Genomic DNA, 12,835 nt, shown 5'->3' with positions numbered 1-12,835 from the left:
CATAGGACTTAGCACCTGCACTAGTGAGTGTGAGGAGCTTATCCATACACTTACCAGTGAACATTTACCAAAGGAGAGATCCCCTGTGAGACGTTTTCAATCTTCTGGTTCCACAGGCCCCCTCAAAGGCTGTGACCCACTTGGTGAAGTCATCACCATCCCCATACTTTGGGATACAACCCTTTGGGGGTTTTAGGGGTATCAGAGTGCTCTCTGCCCCTAGGTATTATGTTGCTGCCACCATTAACGGGTGCTAGGCCCATTTCTGATCTCTCCCTTTTTATAGCCAGGAGCTGTCTCTCCAAAGCTAATCTTTTGGCCATCCTTGCTAAAAGGAGGTCTTCTTCACTAAGGCTGCCCTCAGTGTTCCCACAGGAACCAGACTCTCCTGTGGGAGACTCAGATCATGTGAGTACTATCCTTGGAGTCAGAGGCAGGGAGGTCCTACCTTACCTATTTAGGTTAGGTGGGGAGAGGTCAGCCTCCTGATCTCTAACTTCTTCACTATCTGAGAGGGTGTCGTCCTACTCAGTATGATGTTCCTTTGCATATGCTACCAAGAGCTCCTGGAGCTGAATCTTGGTAGGGTTGGAACCAGTTTTATTTTTTTGATGCCACAGAGAGACCTTAACTCTCTCATCTTGAGATGGAGGTAAGGGTCAGGTCGAGTTCCGCAACCATGTCCTCTGAGCTGCTCATTTTGTTACTAAGGTTGGGGATTTCTTTTAGGAACTAAAACTACTTCTAGCTACTTACCCTTAACTTCTAATAACTTTTAAATCTAAAAAGTAATGCTAAAGGGGACTTAACAAAGGCCCTAGAAGGACTTTTAAAAATTTAGGAAACAAATGTCCAATTTAAAAATCTATTTGGAACTTAGCCGTGTGATCAGATGTTGGCTAAGTAGTCCAGCAAATGTAAAGTTGTAGACCCCACCGCTGATTCATCAATGTAGGAAGCTGGCTCTGTATATACTATACCAAAATGAGGTATAGAGTGCACAGAGTCCAGGGTATCCCCATAGGCTTAACAGAGGCTAAAGTAGATAATACCAATGCTCTCTTTGGTGGTAGTCTGGTCGAGCAGTTTGGCTTATGCGAGGGAAGTGCAAAGCATTTGTTGTACACACACAGTAAAGAAATGAGGCACACGCTCAATGATTAACTCCAGGCCAATGATTTATATAGAAAGATAATTTTGTTTCTAGAACCGAAAGGATCTTTGCTGCAGGCAGGTACAGTTGTAACTTCATATTAAGCTTATATATCAAATGCACTTTGTTTAGGTTTAAGTAAGTAACACTTTTCAATTTCAAAAGTTGGCACTGCAATTTCTCCTAGTAACCAATATAGTCCTAGGGGAGGAAAAGTATTAGCACAGTTACAGGCAAGTACTCAACTTACGAGCCCAGTTTTCGTGAATTAAATTGTCCACAGGTCAAAGATTAAGTTGACCCTAAGAATGCACCACCAGCAACAGAGGGTGGGCCAGGTGCAGAGGTCAAAGTTTGTGTTGGGTTTTCAATTAAATCCTATGAGGACTGGGGGCACTCGGATAAAACCGTTGCAGGTAAGTACCCACAGTTTCAGGGCTCAGGTCTGGGGGGTTGTATGAGCGCCAACGGGGTGGGGGGCACAGGTCAGCACCAAACACACACCCTCAAGCGGCACAGGGGCGGCTGGGTGCAAGGTGCAAACACAGCATCTTGCACCCAATGCCTTTCAATACGGGAACACTGGGGGTTACAAAGATGCTGCAGGCTGGGTCAAGGGGGTCGGCTGTGAAAAAACCAAAGGCCGGGCAAGGAGGAGAGGTGCCCGCTGGACATTGCTGGAGTGTCCGGATTTCCCAAGACCAGGGGACTGCTGGTCCAAGGGTACCTTTGGGCGTCAGGAATCTTTGTCGGATCAGGTCACTGTCAGGTTGGTCCTCCAGATGTAGGCTGCAAGCATCATCTTGCTGGCCAGGACCAGGAGGGTTCAAACCAGGGTGGACTTGATGTCAGAATTGCCTCCGGACCTTCTCTGGACCAGTGGACCACCTGGACAATGGCTGTTGGTGTTGGGTGCTGAGTGGGCAGGGCTCACAGATCTGGGGCAGTTCTGGAGTCCTTCTTGGCTGTTCCTTGTGGACAGGGCCACTGTTCTCTGGAGCTCTTGGTCCTCTGATTGGCAGGCAGTCCTCTGGGGGTTTGAAGAGATCACTGGTACTACAGGATGCGTGGCCTTTTTGTAGCAGGATTCTTTGAAGCTGCAGACATGCTGGTAGGGCCGGGGCCAAGTGAGTTGTCGTCTGGAGTCTTCACTGCTGGGGTTGGCTCTTCAGTTCTTCTTTCTTCTTCTTGAGGTCACCCAGAATCTGAAGAGCAGGGTTTAGGGGTGCCTCTAAATACTAGATTTAGGGGCATTACAGGGGGTCAGCGGGCAGTAGCCAATGGCTACTGTCCCTGAGGGTGGCTACACCCTTCCTGTGCCCACTCCCTTTGGGGACCGGTGACACATTCCTATCCCTATTGGTCCCTCTCCTCCAAAACAAGATGGAGGATTCTGCAAGGAGGGGTTCACGTCAGCTCTGGGCACCTTAGGGGTTGTCTTAGCTGCAGTGGTCACTCCTCCTTGCTTTTCCTAACTTTCCTGCCACTAAAAGTGGGACTTTATCTGGGGGCAGGCGTCTTCATTAGCTGGAGTGCCCTGGGACACTGTAACAGGAGGCCTGAGTCTTTGAGGCTCACCACCAAGTGCTGCAGTTCCTGCAGGGGGAAGGTGTGAAACACCTCCACCCAGAGCAGGCTTTGTTCCTGACCCCAGAGAGCATAAAGGCTCTCACCCCATGGGGTCATAAACTTCTCGGATAGTGGCAGGCTGGCACAGATTGGTCAGCCCTACACCAGAGGGTTGTGTAAGATACAGGGAGCATCTCCGAGATTTTCTCTGTGTGCATTTTACAATAAATCCAACATTGGCATCAGTGTAGTTTTATTGTGCTGAGAAGTTTGGTATCAAACTTCCCAGTCTTAATTCAAGCCATCATGGACTTGTGAAGTTCGCAATGACTAACTTCCAGCCCATATACTTAATATGGCCATACTGCACTTACAATGTCTAATAATAGACTTAGACACTGTAGTGGCATATTGCTCATGCAGCTATGCCCTCACCTATGGTGTAAGGCACCCTGCCATAGGGCTGTAAGGCCTGGTAGAGGGGTGGCTCACTTATGCCACAGGCAGTGGTTGGTAGGCATGGCACACAGAGAGGGATGTCATGCTGACTTTACCTTGTTCTCCCCACTGGCACACAGAAGCTCCAATAGCAGTGTGAATGTGTTTGGTGAGGGGTCCCTTAGGGTGGCATAATACATGCTGCAGCCCTTAGGGACCCTCCCTGGCCCCAGAGCCCTTTGGTACCACTGCTACCTTTTTCAAGGGACTTAGCAGTGTACCAGGGATGTGCCAATTGTGCAAACAATGGTACAGTTTAGGGAAAGAACACACACTCAGTCAAGTTGGCATCAGCATCAAGCAAAACATGGGGGGTAACCATGCCAAAGGGGGAAGTTTCCTACAGCATTTAGAACATATAGAATGAAAATAAAGCACAATTCTAAGAGGAAAGAGCAAAACGTCTAATGAAATAACCCAAAATGACGGAAAAAAGAATAAACAGCAAAAACACAGTAAGACAACATTATTACACTGAGGATGGCAAGGCATATTACAAAAAAACAGGTTTTAAAAGACTGAAGGTAGTTTAAATGACTAAAATGCACCAAAAGGCCCATGGGAAGAGGGTTCTAAAATGTGGTACAGCTGCTGATAAAGTGTGAATATAAGCAACTGCAGAAGCTCTCAGAATGTCGATCACAGCAACACTTCTACTTTTTAGCTTATAAGATTTGATACAAAAGCTAAAAATATTAACATCTGTGTGTGTTGGACGTAGGGATTATATAAACCAAAGAACTTACAAAGAAAACTTGTTTGGTATGTGCTAACACATGCAAAAAGAGACATGTTCCGACTAAGTGTGCCATGTCTCTCTGCAACCTGCCTCATTTTGTGCTTCCTTGTTTGTGCCCTATATTTCATTACCCATGCTTGAGTTGTTGCATAACAGCAGCACTGCAATCTCCAAGAGTTAAAAAGAAGCACGCTTGGAAAATATAAAACAGGGTACCAAAAGTGACAGGTTGCACAAAAACTTTGCACATACAGTCTGTGTATGTTTGCATGCACTCACTTTCTTTTTTAGCACATGAAGGTATGACTTTGGCTTTACCAATACCTGCTGTCAATGTGTTTGACAGCGCTAGATCATATAATTTCTCGCTCAGCATGGGGAGAGGTCAGTATTTGAAATGGAATGAAAATGTAGTCTGAAGAAACTAATTCATGAGAGCTAGAGATATGTATGTAATATTTCTTTACTGAAAGCAGGTCCAGGGGTAGTAACCTTGTTGGGTATGTTTTATGCATCTGTAATGTGCAATATCACCCACAAGGGTATCCTGGTGCTGAGCAGGTGTATGTGCCCAGCCCTGCCTGTAGGTTGGTTAACTGAAAAGACAGATCTTTAGCTTCTTGCAAAATTCAATAAGAGAGGGGGAGCATCTGATCTGGATTGGGAGGCTGTTCCACACTTTAGGAATGAGCTAACATAACACCAGTATTCCTCAGCTCGATCTCATTACGCATGGGATGTTTGCAAATAGGTGTCCTGCAGAGTGGAGGTATGAGAGTGGTTGGTGGAAAAGGATGTTACTTTTCAGGGAGCTGGCTCTAAGTTGTATAGAACCTTCAATGTGTGTGTGAGGAATCTGAAATTAATGCATTTGTGTATTGGGAGCCAGTGGCACTCCCTGAGGTGCATTGTGATGTGAATTCTGAGTGGGAGGTTTGAGGATGAGCCTAGTTGCTGCATTCTGGATGGTTTGTAGTCTTCTAGTACATTACTTGGTGATACAGGGTTTAGAGGGTGTCCTGTAGTCCATCTTCCTGGGGACTAGGGTGTTGAGTGGCACTTTTTCTAGAGTTGCTTACAAGCCATTTGAATATCTTCCTCAGCGTCTTCAGGGTGTGGAAGGATGCAGTGATACCATTGACTTGGGTGGTCATGTCCAGCTTGATGATGATGATTAGTCTGTGTTTTTTCTGCTGTGGGTGATGGGTGTGTGTCTGTGTTCAGCCCTCCACCAGTTGGAGTCCCCGGTGAGGTGTTCTTTCTGAAAATCACTACTTCTGTCTTGGTGTCAGACCTGTCAACTTCAAAAAAATAAATTGCATTGTGAGGAGCGTGTAGGGGCTTGGAGTGGGCATGGCCTCATGCCAAGAAGCACTTTTTCCCCATCCTACCCAAGCCCCAAAATCCCTCATCTGGGCAAATAAAGCTTGCTGAGGCTGTTGCCGATGTCCTCTTGTAGTAGATATCTTATGGTGGTAGCATCTCAGGGTTGATTTGAAGATGTCCTTATCTGTGGTAGCTTGACTTGTTCTCTGTTTGCTTTCCAACTGCTTTCAGAGGCATTTTGATAGCGTGAGTTCCTCTGCATTCCAAGGTCTGTGGTTGTGCTCCTGCCTTTGAGGTGTGCTTGAGGAAAGCCAGGTTGTCACAGTGCATGCGGGGATCCAGCAGCTGATTTTATACATGGCTTTCAGCAAACCCACCAGCATTAGAACATTAACAGGAGTGTGAAAAGACTTGTAGGAATAAAGACACATTCAGGTGCAAAATCAATGTGGGTGAACCACCAGCAAAAATAATATATCACATTTACGTGCAAATGCACTTCGAGAGAAAATGGGGTCCTAAAAAGTCTCACTAGATGCAAAAGGTTTGTATCATGGTAACATCACATTTTGGTCAGAGCACACGGAGTTGCAAATTCACCCTTGGTTCAACACCAACAGGAGTAGTGGAAACGTTTAAGACCACAACCATTTTTAGGTGGAAAATCACACATTGAGGCACCATATTTAGGACAAAAATCACATTAAGATGCAAAATCGACCATGGTGCAATTTCCACAAAGGGTAACACAGTTTTAGAAGCATAAAGTCTATTTTGAAACCAAGACACATTTGAGTGCAAAGTCCCTATTCACGCTGCATGAGAAAAAATGCAGAAAAACTCTTGGCAGAATAAATGCAGTGCAAGGAACTTTTGCTTCTGTGTCCTTGCATTACACTGGGAAACATATGCTAGACAGGGAAAATTAAACACCTAGCAGACAGTAGCTAATGTGAGATAGAAAAATTCCTCTGTCCCTGTCCAAAATTTTAATGACACTTTCTTCAAGGAATGGCTAATGGAGACTGATCTAAAGCCATTCTCTATGTATATTCTGGTGTTAATGCCATGATCACCTGCTAACAGCTAAAGCTGTCTACGGCAAGAACTAAATATTAATGACAACAATCACTATTGCCATTACTGTCAAACTTTAAATATATTTACCTGATAGATTAATGAGTCTTTATTTGTTTTCTGATTAACGTCAGCTCCTAACAAAAGCAAACATTGTGCAACCATGATATTGCCATCAGTACATGCTTTCTCAAACAACTTGTTCCGTAAGTTTTCCTCGTATATCATCGCAGCAAAACATTTGCAGCTCAATGCTTTAAACTGAAAACAACAAAATACAACAGAAAGTCATCATATTGCTCAAGGTTGCCAATCCAAAAAATGATTTAACATAATTGAGAAAATACTACACCTGTGGATCCCTTTTTCCATTAAACGCCATGTTAATCTGATAAAACAGAACAGCAGTAAATGACTCCTGTTCTAGCAGCTTAGAAAAGCTCTGTGATAAACCAATCACGGTCAAAGCTGTTTCAAATCCCTAAAATCAAAGCAAATGGAGATATTGACATAATCTGACTTGTCAACATACTACAAGAATAACCCCAGATGTAGAATACTTTCCAATAAATGACCATTCAAAGAGACATAATCAAGCACTTCACAGGTGAACCGAAGCAAAACATTATCTAGAGCATCGATCTTTATTAAGGCTCATGCCTCCCCTTTATGAGAAGCTGTATTTGTTTGTACTCATCTTTTACTTGACAGATAGCTGTGGTAAATGCATCTAGAGCTAGACGGATACATTGTTGGATGTTCTTTAACCTTATTCTTTGATTTCAAGGGTTAAAATGAAAGTCTCAAAGACACAATGAGAATATGTTTGGCATGCAAAGCTATCTGATCAAAAGTTTCTTTCACTGAGCAATACAATTTGGAGACAAAAAACAAACTGGCTGCTTAAGGGGAGCAAGCAGGGGATTGGTTCCCTCACAAAAATGGTTGACCATAATAGGGAAAATACACATTTATATGCCCAGATTTGAACTATATTCAGACATTACACACTATTGTCAGGCAAAAAGAAAATGACAAATCAACGAAACTGCTAACATACATGCTTCTGTATTTCGATGCAATCCTTAAACCGCTGTAAAACCGAAACCAACAACTTTGCTAGGAGATTCACAGTTGATATACACAGATTCTTCCCGTTAATTAACAACTCCATCAGCCTTAATCCTTGGCATTGAATTCCTGAAAGAATATTATAATAAAAGTTAACCAGACATTTCTATTAAACATATATTTCAAATATAATTGTATTGACAATTTCTTTTTACAATAACCAAAATTTGCTTCAAAATCATATAAGTCCAGTTTAGGCACCCCCATTTCCTTCTCCAAGTTCAAGACTACATAATAGAAATAGAAACACCACACAGGTGGTGGTACTATAGTCATTGTCAAATTGAATTCGTTTTTAATGTAGGCTCATTAAGGTAAACATCAAATAAAGGCCGATTTTATAAACTTAATTTTTTTTAAAAACCTTTCTGAAATTGTGCATAAATATTTTAAAATCATAGCCATTCAGTGTTTTGTTGTAAATATAAATTTATATTTTTTGCACTTTTGCAATGAACTAGTACCGCTTTTATTCAGTTAAACACAGATTCACAAAAGGCTATAACTGCAGGTTAAAGTAAGTGACCAAGCGTCAGAGTCAATCTCATTTTAATATTGCACATATTGAAGCTCTGAGCATGATAAACCCCCCAAAAGGGAAAGATTGTTACCTTGCATGTGAGATTATACAGTACAATCATTTAGTAAGGATGGCCCATTACTGGTTTAAAAGAACAACACATATTAAAAAATGTATGAGCCCTGTTATAATTGTGTAACAGAGTTTTTCTGGACTCTTTAACCCTCGATCTGCTTCAGCTGCTTCTTTGGGATGTTCTAACGATGGTTGCTGCTACAACATTAATTATTTCAATACATCAATGGATTTTGAGGCTTCTGGGTCTCTTCAATACTGGAAACAAAGTGACAAGCTCAAGCATAAAGTGAGGTAAAGAAGAAATTAGTTACTTACCTGTAACTTCATTTCTCCAACATTGGTAATGTTTATACAATCACATGCTTGAATCATTCCTTATCATCTGGCTATACATAACATACAGAATACAGTGAAAAATTCTCTGATCTCAGTGAAAATTCTCTGTTCTCAGAGAAAAAGACTCTTACGGACAAAGAAAGGAGGTTGGTTGTGTTTCTGATGACAAAGGAGAATATTCCTCCTTGTAAAGGAGATGCTCCCTCTTCAGAGGTAGGACCCCTATGAAAAGTGCTCCTCGTAGCACTTCCACAAAGGCAGCACAAAAAAAGAAGGCTTATGCAGCTTCCTGAGTTGGATCCATTTGGAACAGCACTTGCAGCCACCCCTTATGACACTAAACACAGAAAACATGCACGTAAGGAATTATCAAATGCCACTGAGGATCAACCTTTAAAGAAAAAGAAAAAAATCTACAAAACCTCAGCCATTGACCACGATGTTGCCGCCACCGACGTAGTCATCTGCAAGACAGTCAACTACAAGACCTTCAGCGTCAACAGGGACAACAAACTTTCTCCACAGAAGTTACCATTTCCTACTCCACCACTTCCTAGAACATCACCCAAGTAGTTAAAAAAATCAATTGTTCCACCAACGCCGGAAGATATGGGTGATGATGATAAGTACAATCATTCTCTCTATGCTGATATAAGTGAGGAAGAAGGGAACCATGTTGGAGCTGTCTCTGGAGCTTTAAACTTCTTCTCAAGGCACGGTATCACAACCTTAACTGTAGCTGGTTTCTTCGTTAGTTTAAGCCCTTTTGACCAAAAAAATCCAATATTGAAACACCTCTCATAGGTAACTGAGATTGTTCTTTAAAGTTGTAAAGAAAGCACTGATGATCTATAGGTTCACTGAGATGAAGATGAAACTACAGTGCATTTGCTAAGGGTTTGGGAGGAGTTCTGTAGGCTATAGTATATCTTTTGATCTTTTTTTGTTCACAAAACCTTTGAATAGTTCCTAACCGTATCACCAAAGATGAGAAGCTTCCTACACTTGAGGATGTGCTGTACCAAGTGCCCCAGGGAACTATATGCATTTGCAGCTGTTTTGGTGCCTGCTGCATTTTTGTATTACAGAATGGGACACAGGTGCTTTCACTGAACCATCCTCTAATACGAATTACCTATGAGCATGTACCCTGCCAGAGATGGACTGGAAACCAAAATACATCCTGGCAAAAATGAACAAACCAGCTCCACATTGCGGTAGGCCATGACCAAAATGGGGTCATGATAGGGTTATGGGAGCTCATGGAAGCTCGATACAACAAACTGTTATAAACTGCCTATGGTTGATAAAATAAATGAAACTTCAAATTAAATATTAGGAATATAAACTCAATGAAGCCACAGAGATGTAAAAGAGGCAAAAGTAGATAGAAACATCTATTTTGTTATTTAAATAAGGAAACAAATGACTGATCTATTTAGTACAAAGTTACTTTCTTCTCCTGTATTTAAACATTTATATTCGACAAACACTTGCAAATCATCAAGAGAAAACAAAATGTAATGAACATATAGGGGGTGATTCTAACCCCGGCGGTCGGCGGAGAGGCGGCGGTCGGACCGCTAACAGACCGGTGGTCAAAAAAATGGCATTCTGACCGCAGCGGTCACCGCCGCGATCGACCGCCACTTTCCCACTCCGACCGCCACGGCGGTCATGACCGACGGGCTGGAGTTTGCGCACTCCGGCCCGGCGGTCGACCCAAGACCGCCAACCGCATCATGACCCTGCTTACCGCCGCGGTTTTTGGCGGTCGGGAACCGCCATGCGAACCATGGCGGTAGGCACTATCGGGGCCAGGGAATTCCATCCCTGGCACTGATAGGGGTCTCCCCCGCCCCCCACTACCCACCACGAGTCCCCCCCCCCACACCCTCCACCCCCTGCCACCCCCCAGAGATGTTACAAACCCCCTGCCCCCCCACCCCGACATGCACATACACGCACCCCGACATGCACGCACCCCCAACATGCACATATGCACACCCCCTACACACACACATACACAACGGGGGCACATACCCGCACACATACATGCCAACATGCGCACCCGCCGAACTACACACATTGCCCATAGGCACAGCAGCACCCCCCGCCCGCATGCACGCACTCACACACCCCCTCTACACACCCCCATACACACACACATCACACAACACCCCCCCCCCTCCCCTCACGGACGATCAACTTACCTTGCGTTGGTCCTCCGGGAGGCGACGGGAGCCATAGGGACGTGACCGCCAACAGAAGACCGCCAACAGAAGACCGCCACACAGAAATGTGGGTCGTAATTCTGTGGGCGGTGTTCTGCTGGCGTGGCGGTGGAGATTGACCAGTCTCCACTTTCCCGCCGACCGCCAGTGTGGCTGCTGGCGGTTTTCCGGCGGAACGCTCCCAGCGGTCGGAATACGTGCCGCGGCATACCGCCGCGGTCGGCGGTCTTTACCGCGGCGGTAACTCGGCGGTCTTGCGAAAAGACCGCCAAGGTCAGAATCACCCCCATAGTTGGGCCACAGACAAAGTTCCTAAAAACATCAATCACTATACAAACACTCATAACCCACCACATACCTATCACCACTCTCAATCATGCGACTCACCCACAGTTTATAAAACAAACACGCCAGGTGAAAAAAGGAGGAAGAAAAAGTCAGTAACGTAGTATGTATCCTAATAGTAGCTATTTTAACGCATAATTCAATATAAATATTTTTAAACAGTATAGCTCCTAACCCATTATTAAATCGGTTATCTTTCATCTTTCATCAATTGAGGTTATACATAACAATCATACGGAGAATAAACCTTCTATCCCCATGTTGCGCCAACGCACGTTTAGGTGGAGCCGCTCAGCAGGGGCCACCTTCTTCAGAGCGCACAGGTGAAACGTGATGAAATATCAGATGATAACTGTGGCCCAGTAATATCTGGCCAACTAAGGAATCAACTAGGAATTTACAAGGAGAATTTAAAGGGTAACCATAGTCTACCTTTAGATATTCTGACAGAAGTCCGGATCAGCCTTGCATAGATACAGCCACTGATAAGAGAAATTAATGAACCCCCAATTGCATACTACATGGTAGGTAGACTGAAAACCATTCCATTCTTAGGATTCCTACTGATGGCATCAGGGGTGTCTTAACAGGTACTCTAAATCCACTCATCCAGCTCTGAAAGCATCCTCCATACTGCAGCCTGTCAGAGAAATGACAGAGTAGCAAAATGTCTATTCTCATTCTGTCCAGGGCCTCCACCTGTGCGATCCCAATGGTATGTTCACCATAGGAGGAGCTATGATTCAGTCCATCGTTTATTGCCACCTTAGACAAAAACCAACATATGCAAATCAGGCTTTGCCCGCCTTCAATAGGGAACGTCCAGCCCCAATTGTCACGTCATGTCCCCTCTGAACCTTGACATCATAGGTCAGGAAGGTGCGGGTCTGCAGCAGTAACTTGCACTGCAGTATCTTGCAGCAGAAGGGACACCTGGACATCAAGTGCTGTGGGACACTGTGCTGTGCAGATGCTAACAGTGGTTTGTGTATTACAGTGAGTTGAAGTGCCTTTTCCTGTGCAATTCTACTAAGCAGTGAGTTTTGTGCAGTGTGATGATGCACACACATTTTTTTTTTCCCCCAACACCATTGCCATACTCTATATCACTGTGATATGCATGCAAAACAGGCTGACTGTGGAGATGATCAAATTTATTCATCAAGGCCGAATTCAACCATGGTCAATTTATCACAGTGAGCTGAACATCTATAGTTTGAAAACTAAGTGGACCTAAATACATCAGAAGATGCTTTTCAGCATTAATTGTGACAAGCACACCTTCATTAGGAACCCTGCACACGTTCATCAGGAACCCTAACTTGTTGGTAGATCACCATTCCTGCTATACAGTCTGTTAATCCACCACCACCATTTTTAGAGACACCAACTGATCCACTAAGTGTTTAAAACAGTTTTGTGCCACCAAGGGTAAAGATTCCACCTCCAGGATCAGAGACCTTTTTGTTGATGGGCTCTTTAGGGCTTAATGGCAAAGCTGTGTTTAAGCATTTCCCAAATCTAATTTCGAAAGAAGGGGACATCACAGATGAATACTATGAGGTTGTAAAAAAGTGGAGGTTAGGTTTGATATTCAACTCAGTTTGGTTGTTCGGCGAGAAATTCTTCAAAAGGTGGCAGAACGTGATGTCAGGCTATATATTTCTGCTCTAAGGAGACTACAGCCCTCATTACAACCCTGGCGGTGAAAGACCGCCAGGGTTGTTTTGGCAATCGTACCTCCAACAGGCTGGTGGTACAAATCACCATATATCTTGACTGCGGCGGTAGCGTCGCGGTCACACCACCGGTTTTCCGCCATTGTTGTC

At 44.0% G+C, this 12,835-nt stretch overlaps 1 protein-coding gene across 3 annotated transcripts in view; it reads right to left on the bottom strand.

Moving 5' to 3' along the window:
- Positions 1-12,835, bottom strand: part of LRRK2 (leucine rich repeat kinase 2) — a 1,446,345-nt gene that overhangs the window by 1,050,809 nt on the left and 382,701 nt on the right. For all 3 annotated transcript variants that reach the window (XM_069229760.1, XM_069229761.1, XM_069229762.1), the window contains 3 exons: positions 7,423-7,562; positions 6,715-6,843; positions 6,453-6,623 (listed from right to left, as the gene is read on the bottom strand). In XM_069229760.1, the coding sequence (XP_069085861.1) occupies positions 6,453-6,623; positions 6,715-6,843; positions 7,423-7,562 (440 nt within the window). The remainder of the gene's footprint in view (positions 1-6,452; positions 6,624-6,714; positions 6,844-7,422; positions 7,563-12,835) is intronic.

This window comes from Pleurodeles waltl, chromosome 4_1 (genome assembly GCF_031143425.1).
Source record: "Pleurodeles waltl isolate 20211129_DDA chromosome 4_1, aPleWal1.hap1.20221129, whole genome shotgun sequence".
Classification (NCBI taxonomy): Eukaryota; Metazoa; Chordata; class Amphibia; order Caudata; family Salamandridae; genus Pleurodeles; species Pleurodeles waltl.
Note: the sequence above shows the minus strand (reverse complement) of the source record. Positions and strands in the feature narration are given on the sequence as shown.